This window comes from Helianthus annuus, chromosome 16, assembly GCF_002127325.2.
Source record: "Helianthus annuus cultivar XRQ/B chromosome 16, HanXRQr2.0-SUNRISE, whole genome shotgun sequence".
NCBI classification, from domain to species: Eukaryota; Viridiplantae; Streptophyta; class Magnoliopsida; order Asterales; family Asteraceae; genus Helianthus; species Helianthus annuus.
This window is the reverse complement of record NC_035448.2, coordinates 15,454,231-15,475,656: the sequence shown is the minus strand read 5'-3', so window position 1 is coordinate 15,475,656 and position 21,426 is coordinate 15,454,231. Positions and strand designations below refer to the sequence as shown.

The 21,426-nt window shown below is 38.9% G+C and overlaps 1 protein-coding gene across 1 annotated transcript; it reads right to left on the bottom strand.

The window, feature by feature from the left end:
* Positions 1–19,255: 19,255 nt before the first annotated feature.
* LOC110917227 (NAC domain-containing protein 100) lies at positions 19,256–20,896 on the bottom strand. Its single transcript, XM_022161816.2, has 3 exons — positions 20,457–20,896; positions 20,085–20,362; positions 19,256–19,934 (listed from the first exon to the last, which is right to left on the bottom strand). Exons 1-3 carry the CDS (start codon positions 20,644–20,646, stop codon positions 19,470–19,472), a joined length of 933 nt encoding a protein of 310 aa, XP_022017508.1. The 5' UTR covers positions 20,647–20,896; the 3' UTR covers positions 19,256–19,469.
* Positions 20,897–21,426: the final 530 nt, after the last annotated feature.

The window sequence follows — 21,426 nt, the reverse complement described above, 5'->3', positions numbered from 1 at the left end:
CCAAATTTTAAATTGATGTTTTATCCCACCCTTAACGAGTTAACACTTCATTCTAAATCGAACCCAAATGTTAGTGCTATACCCTGCATCTGGGCATCCATCATGAAAGAAGGTAATCATCGCGTTTCCTGTGTAACATAGGCCGGTGATACAGTTAATAATTAAGGACAAAACATCGCTTGTTCATCAAGTGGGCATAGTTGGGGTTAAACATACATCGTTTTAAGCGATAACCCCAAATGGAGAGTTGTGTAGTGGACACAATTAACAATCGTTGTTTACCTACATAATCATACCAGTGGATAGTGCTTAAGCCAATTCACTGTCATATGATGAATCGGGATCTCATCTTAATTAAAAATTTTTGTTTTTGGGTCATAAAATTAAATTAAGATATTTAAAACATAAAATACTAATTAATTAATTTTGAATTTTGTAGATGTCAACTGAAAACAATTCCTCCCAATTCTCTCTCAAGTCCATCTTAGAGAAGGACAAACTGAACCACTCCAACTTCATGGACTGGCACCGCAACTTGAAAATTGTTCTCAAGGCGGAGAGCAAACTGTATGTTCTTGAAACGCCAGTCCCTGATGAACCCATCAATCAGCAAACTGTTGCATATAGAAACTATGCAAAGCACTTTGATGACTCTATGAAAGTCTCATGTTTAATGTTAGCATCCATGATTCCTGAACTTCAAAGGACCATGGATGACAAGATGGCATATGAGATGAATGAGCACCTGGTTGAAATGTTCCAACAGAAGGCTCGTCATGAGAGGTTTGATGTGATGAGATCACTCATAACCACTCGTATGCAAGAGGGTACATCAGTTAGCGCTCATGTGCTAAAAATGAAGGCATATGTTGATCATTTGGCTCGTCTGGAATCCCCCTTGAGTGATGAGTTAGCTGGGGATATCATCCTCAACTCATTACCTAAGTCATATGATCAGTTCACTATGAACTACAATATGAATGGGATGGAGAAGACACTTGCAGAGCTGCATCAGATGCTCAAAACTGCTGAGGTGAATATACCCAGCAAGACTGCACCAGTGCTGATGATCAAGGAGGGTCATGTTAAGAAACCTAACACCAAGAAAAGGGGCAATCAGGGCAAAGGGAAGGGCAAAGGCAAATTAGTTGCAAACAAGAAGCCTCAAAAGGATGCCAAGTGTTTTCATTGTAATGAAATTGGGCACTGGAAGAGGAACTGTGCTAAGTATTTAGCTGAACTGAAGCAAGCCAAGGCTTCAGGAGGAGAGTCCTCAGGTATATATGTTATTGAAATCTTTTCTTTTTCTGGCAAAACATGGGTGTTTGACACAGGATGTGGTTTTCACATTTGTAATGCTTTGCAGGGACTAAGAAAGATTAAGAAGCTGAAACAAGGCGACTTGGAGGTCCATGTTGGCAATGGACAAAGAGTTGCTGTGAAGGCGATTGGAGAATATGTTCTTTTACTTCCTTTTGGTTTAGAACTTGTTTTGAACAATGTTTATTTTATTCCTAGTGTTACTAGAAATATTGTTTCGGTTTCTGCTTTGCATGGACAAGGTTTCAATTATCATTTTAATGGTGAATTTATTTATGCTTATTTTAATGATGTATTTTACTTTGATGCAAAACCAAACAATGGAATCTATGAGATAGAAATCCAAAACAATAACATATTATGCAACATCTCCCATAAACGTAACAAGTTAGACTTTAACGATACGTATATGTGGCATTGTAGACTTGGTCACATACGCGAGAATCGTGTTAAACAGCTTAAAACTGCAGGAATATTAGATTCTAAGGGTTCGGAAACGTTTGGCAAATGCGAATCATGCTTAAGTGGAAAGTTAACAAAAGCACCTTTTTCAAATGTTGGAGAAAGAGCTAATGATCTGTTGGGACTTGTACATACAGATGTATGTGGTCCATTCAGAACAATGTCAAGACATGGAGAAAGATACTTTGTTACATTTACTGATGATTTCAGTAGATATGGTTATGTTTATCTTATGAAGCATAAACATGAGACATTTGAAAAGTTCAAGGAGTACCAAAACAAAGTAGAGAATCAGCTAAATAGAACTATTAAGATGCTTCGATCAGATCGAGGCGGTGAATATCTTAGTCAGGAGTTTATCGACCATCTAAAGGATTGTGGAATAGTTTCACAGCTCACTCCACCTGGAACACCACAACATAATGGTGTGTCTGAACGGAGAAATCGAACTCTATTAGATATGGTTCGATCAATGATGTGTCGAACAACCCTCCCACGCTCCTTTTGGAGTTATGCTCTAGAAACTGCCGCAAAACTTGTGAATATAGCTCCAACGAAGAAGGTTGACAAAACACCTTATGAGATATGGCATGGAAAGAAACCAAAAGTATCCTATCTCAAGGTCTGGGGATGTAACGCTTATGTCACTCTAGAATCTTTGGATAAACTAGATCCCAGAGGCGGAAAAGTGGTTTTCGTAGGATACGCTAAAAGGATCGTTACCTTTTCTACCACCCCACTGAAAATAAGATTTTCACTAAACGCAGAGGCACTTTCTTGGAGGAAGAGCTTTTGGCACGAGGGATTGGAGAAAACCATGTGGATCTTGAAGAAATTCGAGAATCACAAGTGACTGAACCAATTGTTCAGACAGAACCAGAAGTAACTGATCTAGTTGTTGAAGTTGAGCCTGAGAGGACTCAAGAAACAACAGAAACACCAAGTGTTCGAAGAAGTATTAGGGATCGTCGTGCCCCTGAAAGGTATGACGATATCTTCATGATTGATGAAGCTGAACCTGCTACTTACAAAGCTGCAATGTTGGATTCAGAATCCAAGAAATGGCAAGAAGCCATGAATGCAGAGATGCAATCCATGTATGATAACCAAGTCTGGGATTTGGTTGATCTTCCTACTGAAGGTCGGACTGTAGGAAACAAATGGATCTTCAAGAAGAAGACCGACATGGATGGAAAAGTGCAAACCTACAAAGCAAGGCTTGTAGCAAAAGGGTTCACTCAGACTCAAGGAATTGATTATGAGGAAACTTTTTCGTCAGTAGCCATGCTTAAGTCTATTAGAATTCTACTTGCCATTGCTGCATATTATGACTATGAGATATGGCAAATGGATGTCAAGACCGCGTTCCTTAATGGACACTTACTTGAAGATGTCTATATGGTTCAACCTGAAGGTTTTGTCGATCCAAATAATCCTAATAAGGTGTGCAAGCTAAATAAATCCATCTATGGATTGAAGCAAGCATCTCGCAGCTGGAATCTTCGTTTTGATCAGAAAATTAAAGAGTTTGGCTTCACTAAAAACGAAGATGAACCGTGTGTTTACAAGAAATCTAGTGGGAGCTATATCACTTTTCTAATTCTGTATGTAGATGACATACTAATCATTGGAAACAATATCCCTATGCTAAAAGATGTTAAGGCTTGGTTGGGAAAATGTTTCGCAATGAAAGATCTTGGTGATGCCGCTTATATTATAGGAATAAAGATTTATAGAGATAGGTCAAAGCGGTTATTAGGTTTAAGTCAAAGTACATATATTGATAAGGTCATACGACGCTTCTCAATGCAAGACTCAAAAAGGGGGCTCTTGCCCATGGCACATGGAACCATTCTTAATGGTGAGCAGTGTGCTAAGACCGAAGAGGAAAAGAAGAAAATGGAAAGAGTTCCATATGCTTCTGCTATCGGTTTCATCATGTACGCCATGTTATGTACCAGACCTGATGTCTCGTATGCTCTTAGCATGACGAGTAGATATCAACAGAATCCAGGAGAGAGCCACTGGGCTGCAGTGAAGAACATTCTTAAGTACTTAAGAAGGACTAAGGACATGTTCTTAATATATGGAGGACTGGATGAGGAGCTATCAGTTAAGTGTTATACTGATGCAAGTTTCCAGACTGATCGTGACGATTCAAGATCACAGACTGGATATGTTTTCATTCTGAATGGTGGGGCTGTTACTTGGAAGAGCTCGAAGCAAAGTGTGGTTGCTCAATCCACCTGTGAATCAGAATACAATGCTGCATCGGATGCTGCTAAGGAGGCTGCCTGGATGAAGAAGTTCATTACTGATCTCGATGTTATGCCTAGCATAAAGAAACCAATCGAGATGTTGTGTGACAATACTGGTGCCATTGCTCTTGCAAAAGAACCAAGGTCGCATCAAACCACAAGGCATATACTCAGAAAATTCCACTATATTAGAGAGATAATAGAGCGTGGAGACATCGTAATAAGCAAAGTTCATACAGATCTAAATCTGGCTGACCCTTTTACTAAGCCTCTACCTCAAGCTAAACATGAGGAGCATGCTGGAAAAATAGGGCTTAGATTTGCTAGACAGTGGGCATGATCTGTAGTTAGTATTGGTGTTTTAATTTTGAACTACAACAGTTACATTGAAATAGTTATTTGATTTATTGGTTAAATGCAAGTTTAATTATTTTGTAACTGTGTTCGTTATTTGTATGTTTATATCCTTGAATAAGCTTATTCTAAAATATCCGTAGTTGATCAAATTACATGGGAATGAATTTGAATGTAAGACTATTGTGAATTGAGATGATTGTATTCATGAGATGAATAACTCAAGAGTTTGAGAATCAAAATTCACAGATATCACTAGGGAATGATATTGGATGTGACTCGCTTCAAAACGATCTCCATGGATCTAAGTCATGAGATGTTTTGATATTGATATGTTCAATCTGTCCTTTTTCTTTAGGCACATATTAAACTACATTGATCAAGGACAATCTTTGATGTTATCTAACACTGTCCTGAAACATGGGTAGTAATCCGGGTAGCGTTGGGAGGAATCCAAGGTTAAGTGGGAGTTGTATGGTGCTGATGGAATTCTGTACTTCTATGGGATTAGAAGTTTAGACATTCTGGCGCCCTCGTTAAACTCAAACTGGAATAAACGCGTGGCCACGCTCGGACTAAGAGTAGTTCGTTAGACCACTTTGAATTAAAGACGAGAATAGAGAATGGTTGATCACTATATAAGAATGAATGATCCATGTCTTATGATCAACGAATGTTCTATACAGAAGGGACTTATTGATAGAATTATCAGGGCTATAGTATTTGGTTAAGTAAAGTGTTACTTGAACGCAAAGAACTAGTTGACGACTGTAAAGTGTCATGCCGTGTTAAGAGCAGTGCGATGCAGCTAGGCGTCCAACTCTGCACACGTTGACTCATTTAATTAAAATCGTCCAAGTGGGAGATTGTTGGATATATGTATGTCCGACCTTAATTAAAGTCAACGTAACTAACTTGGTACGATCCGAAGAGTTACACGTTGGTACACGAATCGTATATGTTCACGAGTAGGTAGATTATTATTTATGAAATAATAATAGTGGAAACCCAAGAGACACCTTTTTCTAATAAAAGGATGTTTAATGTGGAAACCCAAGAGACACCTTTTAGAATAAAAGGATGTTTAAGGTGGAAACCCAGAGAGACTTTTTGTATAACCACCTTCTTCTTGGCCGGTTCTACTAGAGGTATCTTGTGCTCGATTGTGAACTTCCTACTAGCGAGGATTCGTTGTAACCCGCGTGTTACAATTCCGGTGTTGTCGTCAAAGGTTGATTACTAAAACCCTCTATGGTTGTTTATTCAGTTTATTTGTTTATACGCGTATAACCTTGATCCTGATTGAGAATATTTATTAATCGGATTAATAAATCAAATTTATATAATCGGCTTTTGGTAAATTATATAAACCGCTTCCGCTATTTTTCTGATACCATGATTCCCAACAACCACATGCAAAGCAGACTCGAGCATTGGCTGCAGGTGCTGGAGCAGCTTGTTGGCCTTGAGGGGCGGGGAGTAGAGCCTGGTTGACAGTGGCTTGAACTAGGGCTTGACGAGGACCATAGCGACAGTTCGCAGTGAAATGACCGTAAAGGTTGCAGTGAGCGCAAAAACGACAAGCTAGACCCACTGGATGATGATACGAACATGTCGGGCAGAGTGGGTGAGGGCCTGTGTATGCATGCTTCGCTGGTGGTGCATTGATCACTGGAGCTGAGCGCTGTTGCTGTTGCTGCTGAGCTGGTACAGCTTGTAGAGGAGCAGCAGTGGTTGTCACAGCACAGTTCTTGTTGCTGGAGCTGTTGTTGTTCTTCTTCTTCTTCCTTCGCGAAGACTTGGAGGATTGAGCAGATGAGTCGGTGGGTGCTGCAGTGGCTTGGTGCAGAGACTTGGTTTGCTTATCCCAGAAACCAGACTTTACCTGCTTGTCATTAATCTCAGCGGCTAGCAGGTAGGTTTCTTCGATCGTTGCTGGCTTGGCGGCGTGAACAAAGTCGGCTACACAGTCGGGTAGGGCTCGAATGTACTTCTTGATGGCTTGATCTGAGGTCTTGACTTGATCAAGACAGATAATGCTAAGCTGCTTGAAGCGAGCAGTGAGAGCAGCGTTGTCTCCATCCTTCTGCTTGATTCCCCAGAACTCGTCCTCCAGCTTTTGGCGTTCATGGGGAGGGCAGAATTCTTCGATCATAATTGCCTTCAACTCCTTCCATGTTAGCCCGTAAGCTGCATCATTTCCGTGCTTGTTTCGTTCGGCCGTCCACCAGTCTAGAGCACGGGACTGGAAGACGCCTGTAGCATTGAGGGTGCGGAGATGTTTGGGACATCCGCTCTGGCGCAGAGTGACTTCGACCGAGTCGAACCAGTGAAACATGGCTGTAGGACCATCTTCGCCAGTGAACTCTTTTGGTCCGCATGCTTTGAACTGCTTGAAGCTGAAAGCAGCCTTTCTTGATTCCTTAGGGATTTCAGCTTGGGATTCTTCTGACGACTTGCTAGCGTTTTCATACACCTCACTCACAGCTTTCGCCACGGTTTTGGAGATGATCGCAGCGAGGCGTCGGTCCCTCTTTTCTTGGCGAGTCAAACGGTGGCAGGATCCAGACGACGACATGGTCTGCATTAGACATCGTCACGAGACTCAACACAACGAAATCGAATCTCGCCTCACACGTCTACTATTATCTAAAACTTAGAATCACGTCGAATCACGTATTTCGTAACATATAGGCACATAATCACAGATACACATAATCATAGAACACAGAAGTACACAGAGCATCGAATCTCAGAAGCAGAGAAGCACGTAAGCACATAGTACACAGAACACAAAACACGTAAATACCTAGGCACTTAATCACTGAAGCAGTCAGAAAACAGAAACCTATCCTTCAAAGCTCGTGTGTCGTTCGAATATCGTATCGAATAACATCGTATAGTATAGTCTAACTTAGTCGTATAGCATAACATAGCATGATACCGTCTAGATTTGCGATAACTGGGTGTCGAATTGAGATAGAACAGCAAATGCGAGTCGTGCATGTTGATCGAAGTGGTAGTAAAATCGAATATTGTTCAAAAATATAAACACGTAAACAGATAAAGCACACAAAAACACATAAAATCAACGAGTCATCAAAGTACGCGGCTGCGGTTCTCAAAATCGAAACATATAAAGACCGAGTGATAGATTGTCTGCGGCTACTAGACATCGACTACCCAAGGCAACTCGACTATTCACAGTGGACTTGTCATCACTTTCGACTCTAGAGGTTGTGCTTCTGCCTTGATTCTTGGGCATTCCACACGCGTTCCCTAGGTCATACTTGTGAGTTCAGGTCGTTGGAGTCCGTCGAAGCCTTGGTGAGATAAATAAATTCCAGAAGAAACTGCTAAGGTCAGGGTTTCACCCCTTGGCTTAGCAATTTCTTCTTTGTTTTCAGTAAAATCGAGGAGAATTTTCATCAAAATGGGGGTTTCGCACCTGTTTTGGTATAATTATCCTTGTTTATTGGCGAAAATGTCGAGATGAAGGAGTAAAATTCCCATAAGTCAGGAAATTTAGTCAGGAGTTTGCGGTTTTCACACCTATTCCTGACTGAATCGCCTTACTTTAGTTGAAAATTTGAGTGCAGTGATGGTTCCTAATTATAGTCTAGGCCTCTAAGACAGCAACCCGTACTAGGTCGTGCCTGCCTAATTCCCTATAGTTATGGCTCTGATACCAATCTGTCACACCCCAACCGATGGCGGAATCATCGGGGCGCGGCACTAAGCGAAACAGATTGTCCAGAAGTTTCTACAACAACTATTATTACAAATTCAGTTAAGTGATACGTCCCATACCGTATCCCAAATAAATAAACAAGTTATCATAGAAAGCAACTAGGCAAATAAATTCCGTTCCGACAACTCAGATTCAATTATTATTACAGACAATTGTTTATTATTTCTAGACTCCCTAGCCTCGATTTCATCACCACGCGCCTAAGCTTCCTAGCAACTTAAGCACCTATCACATACGTTAAAATAAAGTCAATACATAATATGTAAAGGTGAGCACACAAGTTTGATAATAGCATATAGAGTTCGAATAGTTTACGCATAGCCAGGCACGTACACAGAGGAAAACGATGCATGTTAATTATCGACATGGGACCATCGATACCAACGACTGCGGGTCGACCGTCCGGGACGGTTCGCAATACATGATTACCACCGTAATCCATGCAAGTAATTGTCCTTAACAACCCCCGTGTGAACGGGTGCTGAGTCCAAACTATAGTACTATGTTGCTAAGGCAGGTAGATAGCATTCCACGTGTAAACATAATAAACAACATTCATTTAGTCAAGTAGCACATGCAAATGGTCAGGGTTCAAATAGTTTGTGTTTGATTGTGATTTGATAGGTAACGTATGTAACACCCAAAAGTGCTAAAAGCAAAAAGGGATCGAGTATACTCACAGTGATTGATTGTGGATTGAAGGGAGCGCTGAGAGTAGGATTAGCCTGAATAGTTTGATAGCATAACAATAAGTAACGCAGAAAAGTAAACGAGTGTGGATGGATCGAATGGGCTGGTCGATCGAACGGCAGGTTCGATCGAACAGGCTGTTCGGTCGGCTGGTATGTCCGGTTGGACAGTCCTGTTCGATCGGCCGGTAGGCTCGATCGGCTAGGCAATTCGAGTGGATTGTTTCTTCCTCTGGTGTGTTTGTGTTTGAGGATTTGAACTTTTGAAGTTTTTGTTGCAGCATTTGAGAACACTGAAGTGTTCCTACCTTTCAAGTCGATCGATCGAACGGTTCGTTCGATCGGCTAGCTCACTCGATCGGCTAGGGACTTCAGAATTAGTCCTCCACTGAATGTCACTCGATCGAATAGTCTGTTCGTCGGCTGGCATTCCCTACTACGAACGAGTTGTGAAAATGGTTAAGTGTTGAAGTATAGTATTTCACGATCTGAAGAGTAATGTTCACCAAACGCAGTTCGATCGAACATCTCTTCCTCAATACTATGCCTCCTGAAATTTTGAAAGTGTGGGACCATGTGCTAGCCGATCGGCTGGCCCGGTCGATCGGCTGGCATGTCCGATCGGCTGGGCTGTTCGAACATCTGGGGATTAATTGGAGAGATTAGGCATGTAGTCAAGGCAGCTAGACCTCAAACCATAGAAGAAGCTATAGAACTAGCAAACACCTTGACAGATGAGTTAGTGCGTACACGAGAAGAAGACCAGAGGAGAAACCTATCTCAAAGACTTACTCAAGAATTCCGTTCTGGAAATTTCAACCGTGGGAAAAATATAGGATCTACATCTGCAACTTATTGCAAGTATTGCAAAAGGAAGCATTCTGGAAGATGCTCCATATATTGCAATTTTTGCAAAATATCAGGACACAAGGAGGAAGACTGCAGGAAGAAAGGCAACAACAGGATATGCTACAATTGCATAGAACAAGGACACATCAAGCCAAACTGTCCGAAATTGGCTCCAGCTGCAAACAACAAGAACACTAAAAATGCTAGAGCATTTGTTCTGACTGCAGATGAAGCCAAGATGATTCTGGACGTAATAGCCGGTACGTTTTTAGTTAATGATGTTTTTGCTAAAGTATTATTTGACTCTGGTGCAAACCAAAGTTCTATTAATACTTCATTCTGCAAATTTCTCAATCAACCATTAACTAAACTCTCACAAGAATGTCTAGTCGAGACAACAAATGGAGAAACTGTTATGATTTCTGAAATCTTGCAGGGAGCAAGAATAGAATTTTTAACCAAAAATTTATTGCAAACCTTTACCCAATGAATCTGGCAGGATTTGATATTGTATTAGGGATGGATTGGTTAATAGCCAATAAAGCCCGTATTTTGTGATCAAAAGTCAATCCAAGTAAATTCACCAAGGGGTGAAAAGATCACAATTAAAGGAGATAAACCATCTAGATCCACAAAATTCATCTCTGTGATGAAAGCTGCAAGTTGTATAAGAAAAAGATCTATAGTGTATTTGATTTTTATAATCACTAACACTAAAAGAAAAGAACTAAAGGACATTCCAGTAGTGTCTTGGTTTTCAGATGTATTTCCAGAAGAATTGCTAGGACTACCGCCAGACAGAGAAGTTGAATTCAGAATCCATCTGCGACCAGGGACAGCACCGAGTGCCAAAGCACCTTACCGTTTGGCAACAACAGAAATGCAGGAACTGAAGAATCAATTAGATGAACTATTGGAAAAAGGATTTATACAGCCAAGCTCATCGCCATGGGGAGCACCGATTTTATTCGTCAAAAAGAAGGACGGATCAATGCGTATATGCATTGACTACCGTGAATTGAACAAGGTCACGATTAAGAACCGGTACCCATTACCAAGAATCGATGATCTGTTCGATCAACTGCAGAGAGCTCGATTTTTTCTCTAAAATCGATTTAAGATCAGGATATCATCAATTAAAGGTACAGGAAGAGGACATTCCTAAAACCACATTTAGAACAAGGTATGGCCATTATGAATTTACTGTCATGCCATTTGGTTTAACCAATGCCCCAGCCGCATTTATGGACATGATGAACCGAATATGTAAGCCATATTTGGATAAATTCATAATTGTTTTTATTGATGATATTCTAATTTACTCTAAGAGTAAAGAAGATCATGAAAAGCATTTGCACTTACTTTTAAGTCTATTAAGAAAGGAAAAGCTTTATGCTAAATTTTCAAAGTGCGAGTTTTGGTTAGAGCAGGTACAATTTCTTGGACACTTAGTCGATCATGAAGGAATTCATGTGGATCCCACAAAGATCGAGGCAATTACCAAGTGGAAAACCCCTGAATCACCAACCGGGGTTAGAAGTTTCTTAGGATTGGCCGGTTATTATAGAAGATTTATTCGAGATTTTTCTAGAATAGCTATTCCCTTAACCAAGTTAACCTGTAAATCCATTAAGTTTGAATGGGGACCAAAACAGAAAGAAGCTTTTAGAATTCTTAAGCAAAGATTAACTCATGCACCCATACTAGCGTTACCAGAAGGAACTGAGGACTTTGTAGTCTATTGTGACGCTTCTAAGTTAGGTTATGGATGTGTATTAATGCAACATCATAAGGTTATCGCTTACGCATCTAGACAACTTAAGAATCATGAAGAGAATTATTCAACCCATGATTTGGAATTAGGAGCTATAATTTTTGCTCTTAATATTTGGAGACATTACCTTTATGGTAGTAAGTTTACCATTTTCACTGATCATAAGAGTTTAAGGTATGTTTTCGGGCAAAAAGAGCTGAATATGAGACAAAGACGCTGGATGGAGATACTTAGTGATTATGACTACAATATCCAGTATCATGCAGGAAAGGCAAATGTACTGGCTAATGCTTTAAGCCGAAAGTATCATGAGAAGCCAAAAAGGGTACGTTCTCTTAAATTAAATCAACAAGTAGATTTAAATGATCAAATTAGAAAAGCACAAGAATCAGTAATCAAGGATGATACTGAAAAATTAAAAGGAATAATTAAGGAATTAGAATAGGGAACAGATGAAATTTGGAGATTACATAAGAAAAGAATATGGATACCTAAATTAGGAAACCTACGCCATCGTATATTAGAAGAAGCTCATAAGTCCAAGTATACGATGCATCCAGGAAATGATAAGATGTACCAGGATTTAAGGAAAATTTCTGGTGGATAGGAATGAAGAAGGATATAGCAGCCTATGTTTCTAAATGTTTAACTTGTTCACAAGTTAAAGCTGAACATCAGAAACCCTCAGGTTTATTACAACAGTTAGAAATGCCAGTTTGGAAATGGGAATTGATAACAATGGATTTTGTTACCAAATTACCCAAAACAAGAAAAAGTAATGATACAATCTGGGTGATTGTAGATAGGCTAACTAAGTCAGCTCATTTCTTACCAATGAAAGAAACTTTCAGCATGGAACAACTAGCTAAATTGTATGTAAATGAAATAGTTTCATTACATGGAATTCCTTTATCAATTGTTTCTGATAGGGATAGCCGTTTTACCTCTCATTTTTGGGCAAGTTTCCAAAAAGCAATGCTAACCAAGTTGAATCTAAGCACAGCCTATCATCCTCAAATGGACAGACAAAGCGAAAGGACGATTCAAACCATGGAAGATATGCTTAGAGCTTGTGTAATTGATTTTGGAGGTAATTGGGATGATCACTTACCATTAATAGAATTTTCTTATAATAACAGTTATCACACAAGTATCAATGCTGCACCATTCGAAGCACTTTATGGACGAAAGTGCCGCACCCCAGTCTGTTGGGCAGAAATTGGGGAAAAGCAACTATCTGGACCTGAGATAGTGAAGGAAACAACTGACAAGATCATTCAAGTCAAGGAACGACTGAAAGCAGCACGTGATCGACAAAAGAGCTATGCTGATAATAGAGGCAAACTGTTAGAATTCCAGGTAGGTGACAAGGTATTATTAAAAGTCTCTCCTTGGAAAGGAGTGGTAAGATTCATCAAACGGGGGAAGCTAAGTCCCAGGTATGTTGGACCTTTTGAGATTATTAGAAGAATAAGACCTGTAGCCTATCAGCTACAACTGGCAGAGGAAATGGCAGGAATACATGATGTATTTCATGTATCTAATCTCAAGAAATGCTTAGCTGATAAATCACTGATGGTACCTCTTAAGGATATAGAGGTAAATGAACAACTTAAGTTTGTAGAGAAGCCTCTACAGATTGAGGACAGAAAAGTCAAGAACGTCAAGCATAAAAGATTAGTTTTGGTCAAAGTAAAGTGGGACTCCAAAAGGGGACCAGGATACACATGGGAGCTTGAATCAGAAATGCAAAGGAAATATCCACACTTGTTCTAGTAGATCTCGAGGACGAGCTCTAAAACAAGGTGGGGAGGATATAACAACCCTAAACCGACACCCTCGTAATATTTTTCGACGCCCTAATATATTTTAAAATATCCCAATATGTCCTTAAAATACATCCCATACGCGAAAACGGGCCCTGAATACCTTAATTATTATTAAAATTAATTAAAATGGAATTTTGGGGTTTAGGCGGGCCGCGTAAGCCAACCCCTTAAGCTCACGCGGGCCGCGACAAGGTGATGGCTGGCACGACCCTAGGCCGCCACGTGGCCCAACACCCGGCAACCCTATGCAATGACCCGGATAAGCTATGCCGTTAACTCCCTTTGACGCGGGCCGCGTAGCCCCTTGTCTTACCTTACGCGGGCCGCATAGAACCTGAAGTGAAGCCCTACAAATAGAGGGCATCGGCCTTCAGTCGAGAATCATTCAAATCTTTCTCTCTCTCAATTTTCTTATAGTAGGCACGATACACGGTAAAAATACCCCCCTAAATAGCGAAGTTCTGCTCCGTTGTAAGTATCATAACCCCTGGATACGTATTAGATACTCTGCCCGATTGATCTAGGGTTCCGTAACGGTTGTCGTGGTTCTGCCCGACGTAGTCGTTGGAATGCCGTCTCGGGGAGGGTATTACTAATGTTAAAATGGGTTATTATACTAACACGCGTGCATTTGTGTAATTTATAGATTATTCCCAGGAAATCCTTACTGAAAACCTAAGACAGCAATGTGAGTAATCTCCTTTTTGTAAACAATTTTACCAAACCTTAAATATTTTACAATGCAATTTAGCAGTGATTGAGTCTTTGTAATTCTAAAATTACTACCGGTATGTTGGGGTTTTGTATACAAAATGTGGAACACGTTACCATTGGACGAAGAGTTAGCCAATGTGTAATATGACTCACCAGACAGGATTGACAGTACTGAATGAATAATTGGGTAGATATAAACATTGTAATCGCTCTCAATACTATTTAAATTAAATTAACTTTTCTTGATTAAACTGGGATTCACTCACCAGTATTTCCCACTGACAAATGTTTTTAAAACGCGTTTCAGGTAACACAATGTGAAAGCCAATTATAAGCCAGCTTGACAGCACTGAAGGCTTGGAAAAGTGGCTATAAAAGTTACCTAAATAAAAGAAGGCGTTTATTTCAATAAAATGGGATTTATCCCTATAAATCAGTTTGTAATAAAAACTTGGGTTTTGTCCCAATGTGTTATTTATATAAAATGTGGTATTTTACTCTGATAAAATATTTCCTAACTACGGTCCTGATGTAAAATCCGCTGCCAAATTAATAAACCACGATACCACCAACACTGAGTTCGTGGCCGCCCGTTCCCGGGACAGATAGGGGGCGGGGTTGCGACAGAAGGTGGTATCAGAGCTAAGCCACTGATTCAGCCACATAAGTGTTCTGCTGACACCGAAATTCAATTTGTTAGGAAATAAATTACAGGAATACGTGCATAATTGTATTTTCCTGTTATGTGTTATTTGACTATTTTTTAGTTTACAGTATGAGCGACCAAGGACCATCTGACGTGTACCGTCAATTGATGTTGGTGGCTATAGCGAACGAGAGAGAAATGGGGATAGGTTTACAATAAACCATGTGGGCCCCACCTGAATTAATATATTTCTTTTTTACATTTAAGTTATTTTTTAATAACAAGGACATTTTAGTAATTTCACATTCACTTAACACCCAAAACTAAACCCCATCCGTGCCAGGGGACTATCCGGGAATGAAATTGCAAAAGTTGAGGACTATAGCTGTAATTTTAGAAAGTTAGGGACTAAAGATGAAAAATAGGCAAACCACAAGAACTATCCGAGCATTTTTCTCTTAAAAAATAATAATTCTGGAAGTAAAAGCTATCAATGTTTAAAAAAAGTGAGGAATTTGAAAAAAAAAATCAACTTAAGTGGCTATCTAAAAGTACTCTTCCACCTTTTTTTCCTACACTTTAATTTAATCCATTGATTTAAAAAAATGAAAGTTTAAGATGATTTCTTACCCTAATTTGACAAAATCAACCTTTTGTTTTTGTTTCATCATACCTCATAATGCCATACATACTTACACAAACGTATATATTCACTTATTGTCTGTGGTAAATCCAGATTATGTTTTGGTCACAACATATTGGAAATCTACATGATTATCGTCAGATTGTTTGCTGCCACACGAATGGTTCTTGACGTTAACATACATTTCAAAATCTCTAAATACAAATAAAATGTGCATACTAATAAAAGATAAAAATCGACAATCATATATTTTAACTTAACGAAAACCATAAATAAATAAAGGAAATGCCCATGGCATTATACTCTAGTGAAAGCCGATCAACATGGATTAAGAGTTATAGGTTTATAGGGATTAAGAGTTACAGTTACGACGTTGATAGAAATACAACATTTTTCACTATCCGTGGTGGCCAAAAGCTTGACACATGTTCAAATATGTGTAACTTACTTTGTTTTAGAGTAAATTACATTTTGTGTCCTTTAAGTATATCAGGAATTATGAAACGTGCCTTTTAAAAGATTTAATTTCAGTTTATGTCTAAAATCACTATGTTATGTAACACTTTATATCCTTTAGGGCTAACCCAGTTAAAAAAACTCAGTTAACCCCAATATAATTAAGGGCAAAACGGTCCATTCACATCTTTGACTGTAAAACTCCTATCTGACCTAGATCCCTCTTATTTATCTTCTTCCCCAAAACCAATTAGGGTTCTTGATATTACCACAAAACCCACCTCCATCAACCACCTGGAAATCTTGAATAATCACCATGGTCACCGTTCACCTTCATAGCCTTCACCCCCGTCTCCTGTAAAACCCACCTTTAACATAACTCAAGGTTCCAATCACCATCGCAATCATCTTCCTGTCGCCTCTGTTAACAACCGACGACCTTCTCCAACGCCGGAGATGTCTGTTACTGTCGTGAAACACCACCCAAAATCACTATTACCGCTTAACATACATCTCCTCATACAGTAAGAAGCTTCACCTTACCTAAAACCATCATCAACATCACCTCTGTTTCCGCCACTGTTAACTACCGTTCTGTTAGGATCTGAGTTTGGTTTTGATTGTGTTTTACGTTTGAATTAAGATGAAAGATGAATGAGTTGTGCAGCGGAATTATAATGGAAACAAACTTTTCACAATCAAACAGAAGAAATGCTTTCAAACATACATTTTCAAGAAAGAACCAAATGCTTAAATTTATTTCAAACTTTGATTACAATTGCATGTATGCTTTGCAAACTCCCCCTCAGCCCGAGCTCAGTAATTTGTTCGTGCAGAAAGAGAATGGTGAATGAGCTAAACAGAACAGTACATAGCACTGTTCTATTTATAGGCACGAGCAAACCACTGAAGCATCTAAGCTGACGTCACCATGAAAGTGACATCTAACCTCCTAACAAACTCTAACATCTGACCTATACAAACACTGCTATGCTAACTACTGATGTTACAATACATTACATAAACTAAATAAACAACTGTTGCATCCTTCCACTGCTGTGAACCCGGCAGTACTTGTCATGATCAGCAGTGCTTGAAACAAGGCAGTAGATTGAGCAGCAGAGCTTTAGTTCTTCATCAGTCTTTGACTTGATCAGCAGTTGTAGGTCAGCAGTTTGTATGATCAGTGGATAGGAGGTTAGCAGATGTTGAAACCACTTTCAAGGGGAGAGACTTGCATGCATAACATCTGCTTATTCTGGATCCACTGCTCTGATCCAGTTTTGGCTTTAATTATTTGTTCCTTTGGCAGGGTTCAATCCCAACACGTTCCAACCTCAAACCTCCTTGATAACACCGACTATAAACGAATAGAATCATGTATAGGAGCTCATCAGAACTCTAAACGTGGTCGGACCTTCAATAGAGTTACCTGTAACCGTTGCCGGAATCGTTAATTGCAACCATTGCCAAAACCCATTTAAACCTTAAAAGTGTAAGGTTCATTGTAACCAACACCACTATCTAGTTCACCGTCCTGACCTCAGTGGTTGGAGATGGTGCACGCACCGTAGTAGTGACGTTGTCGGCTAGAATTCGTGCCAAAAATTTGACGGTCTTGTCTCTTTCTCCTAGTTTCTTTCGTTCTCTCTCTATCACCCGTGTTCTCTATCTCTATATCTCTCTTTGTACTTTGAAGGTTGTAGAAAAAAGGGAAGGTTGTAATGGTGGTATGGTGGTGGTTCCAGGGGTTGGTTGTAGTGGTGGGGAAGAAGATCTTTGAGATTTAGGGTAAATTGGGTTTTAGAAAAAGGAGCATGCGAATTGACTGTTATACCCTTCTTTATATGGAAGTTAACTAGCCAAACTAACTTAGTTAGCCCTAAAGGATATAAAGTGTTACATAACATAGTGATTTTGGACATAAACTGAAATTAAATCTTTTAAAGGGCACGTTTCATAATTCCTAATATACAGGGCCGACTCAGGGGGGTGAAATAAAGCAAGAGCTTTAGGCCTCCATTTTCTTAGGGCCTCAAATTCTAAGAAAATATATTATATATTGGTAATTTTGGCTTTGAGATTGTTAATATTGAGGTTTATGATCTATAATTATGCATATACAAAGATGATATATGAATAATAGGATTCATAGCAATTTTTTTCGCTTACAAAAAGGCCCCAATTTTGCTATCTGCTTTGGGCCTAAACTTTACACCGTGTGAAGTTTATGATATTCTAGACCCGCGTTGAACAAATAATAAGTTTATAGAACTTATACACCGTGTGGCAAAGCTTGAGATTTCTGACGGGGGACGAAAGTCACCGAACCTAAAAGTTTCTATTAAACCGGAGGGTCGAAAACGTATATACCAAAAAATTTCTATACAAAAACTACATACTCTCCAGTATTGAGCGAAAGTTCGGGGGCTCGGCCGCCCCCTCCCGCCCTACTTAAGTTTCCCCCTATGTATACACGTATATATTATATCGTATATACTCATTCTCCTATATATTAATTTATGAATCAAATGAACAGTAATATATAATATATTCAAATATTATATAATAAAATATTATATACTGTGTTTTTTTTATATTTTTATTATTTTCGCATTATAATAATTGTTATCTTCTTTGTTTTTTAAGTTTGATAAACTTGGTGTTAACCGGTACTTGTACCGAAAATACCGGTTCGTTATCGGTACATGAATGTAAAAAACAGTACCAGCCTGGTACATAAAACGCCAAAACTCGGTATCGGATTGAGTTTGATAATCTTTTAGTTCGAAAAATTCAGTACTACTACCCAGTACCATTTGCTCATCTCTGATCACGGGTACCGTACGAACAACAACGGTATCGTACAACTGTTTTTTTAGTTTCAGGGGTAAGGATGAGCTCGGTACCAACTGATACCGAATCGATATTGGTACCAAAAATACCGGTTACGGTATCAGTATATGAAGGTAAAAACCGGTAGCGAACCGGTACCATGAACGCCAAACATCAGTACCGAACTGGTACTTAGGATCTTTCGGTTCAGGAAATTCGGTACCGGTACCCATTACTATTTACTATGGATTTCTACCGAACAACATCATTACCATACAACTTTTTTAGTTGATTTTCTTTCGGTTATTTTTTTAGTGTTTTTTTCTATATTTTCTTTTTATTCTTCTCAGCGATTCCGTGTGCAACGCGCTCATAGTGATCAAACATATATAAACACAGACTAAATAACAAAACAAGTTCGCCGCAACGCAGCGAACAGTTTTTATAACTAGTTGGTTATAAAAATTAAGAAAATAGACAACAAAAATTATTAGAAAAATAGCCCCCACCATCTTTCACTCTCTTTGATGATTTGACTTGTGACTTGCTGTTGGCCCGTTTATTTGAGTCGTGTAGTTTTAACATTTAAGACTATTTATCACAAAATTTCATAAAATAAAATCACTTAATAATGCTCATGAATCATGAGACTTGAATAATATCACATAATGATTATAAGAAACCCAAAGTACTATCACTAATTACCTCATTATTACTACAAAATAACCACTATCTCCTAATTTCTTCTTTCAATCTTCATAATCTTAAAAAAAAAAAAAAAAATCTTTGTCTAAACTCAACTATCAATCTGTTTCAATCTTTCAACATCAACAACACAAACTATCATCCATTCATCTTCATAAACTACTTCTTGATTCCAATTATTGGTTCAATAATTCCATAAGCAATCCAAATCAACCGGTCCAAATGAAGTTGATGGGCCTTCATAATCATGCTCATCTTCAATTCCCCTCTTACCCTTTTCAAGATTCGACGAAATTTCGGTGTCTTGTGAACTTGTAACCATCTCTGTCTCCATCTTCATTCCATGACCGTTGGGCCCGAATACACCCTTCAAGATTGCGTGATCATACGCCGAAAATGGAGAACCAGAAGGAAATTGTTGCATAACTGGATTGGGTTCAATTGGGATAACTGGATTGGAGAAGCAGTGTACGTGAGTCGAGTTGGATATGCTTGGATTGATGATCCTTCCACCAAAAGTTGTCGAAGAGTTCATCATTGGTGGTAGAGAAGTAGCAACGCCACCCGAATTCGTCCTCATTGATCCTGAAATGTGCACCTTTTGTTCTCCTGAATTCTTATGAAACACACGGCAAATCACCCATTCGGTCTACAATTCAAAAGGCAAGGAAAAAATAGATCAAACAGATTACCAAAAAACAGAGCAAAAACAGAGTAAAAACAGAGCAAAAACAGAGCAAAAACAGAGTAAAAACAGAGCAAAAACAGGGGAAGGGTGATGAATCTTGAATATATATACCTTTGCTGATTTTGGTAAGTTTTGCTGAGAGAATTTACCCTCTAATCTATATTCATGAATTACCCAATTAGTCTTTTCCCCTTTTGGAGCTCTCCCCATGTAGAAAACTAAGGTTTTCTTCATTCCGATAAGCAACCGCCCCCTTAAGATCTCCTTATCTTTTCCGGTGGCCTTCCAATAACCGGTAGCAGTAGCTCTGTTTGTGCGCGATCCAGTCGGGTACTTCTTATCCCGAATACAGAAGAAATACCACTGGTTTTCACCCATTTTCGCCAACCCTTACCAAAAAAAGAACACCAAAAACTTGTAGATGTTTATAACAAATACAACTCGAAAACACAACAACAAAACATAGTATTTTAAAAAACTCACCAGGTAATTCCCAAGGCTCAATCTTATTCATGTCAACTTCTCCAATTGCTTTAGCAAAAAAGGTGTAGTCCATAACCTTGTTTAGCAAGTAATGAGTGATTAGTTCTTCATCGGTAGGATGAAATCGGAATCCCGGAGGCATATCCATTTGATCTTCTTCTTGAGAAGGCCTAGAGAGGTTCTCCATCATTTAAAGGCTAAAACCCTTTAACCTTTCTCTTTTTAAAACTCAAAAGGTTACAAACTTTATGCACAAAATGAGTTTTTAGGCCAAGGTTTCATGTGGGTTGTTCATCAAATGGTTTGGGTTGAGTGAGAATACATATAGGGATATAATGGCCTTGAAAGTTATTGGAAATCATTGAAGAAGTAGAAAAAAACAGCCATGAAAATGAGGATATAAAGTACAACAAAAAGATAGTGTAAGCTTAAAGATTGAGAAGTTTTAAGGAAAAAAACAAGGAAATAGAATGAGTAATAGATGTTTCAAGGGGGTGGGGGAGGGTATATTTGGCATTTTGCCATGTTATTTAACTTTATTACAAAGAATTTGTTTATTTAGGTGAATGAATATCGTGACCAATCTTTTTAACCGAAGTACAATTATGTTATATGTGACATTTGGTGATGGTGAGTGAACCTAAAAACGATATCAATGTTGTTGTTCATGTGTTTAGGGAAAGTCGAAACTTATAATTATTCGGTGTAAAAAGTTAGATTAAAGTGTTTATGGCAGATTCTTAGAGGTTTATTTCTAACAACTTTAATCGGCCCACGTCAAGCTGTCTCATACCCATCATGTGAGAGGTAAAATAAAGCTTATTGATCGGTCAAGAAGATGATGGTTCAATTAAACTAATCCAACAACGCACATTGAATTTATATGATAAACTAGGTTCTTCTTTTAGAATGGTGGGCTTGAAATGGTAACCCGAGTCACTCCTTAAATCCTCCATATCTGGACCCAATT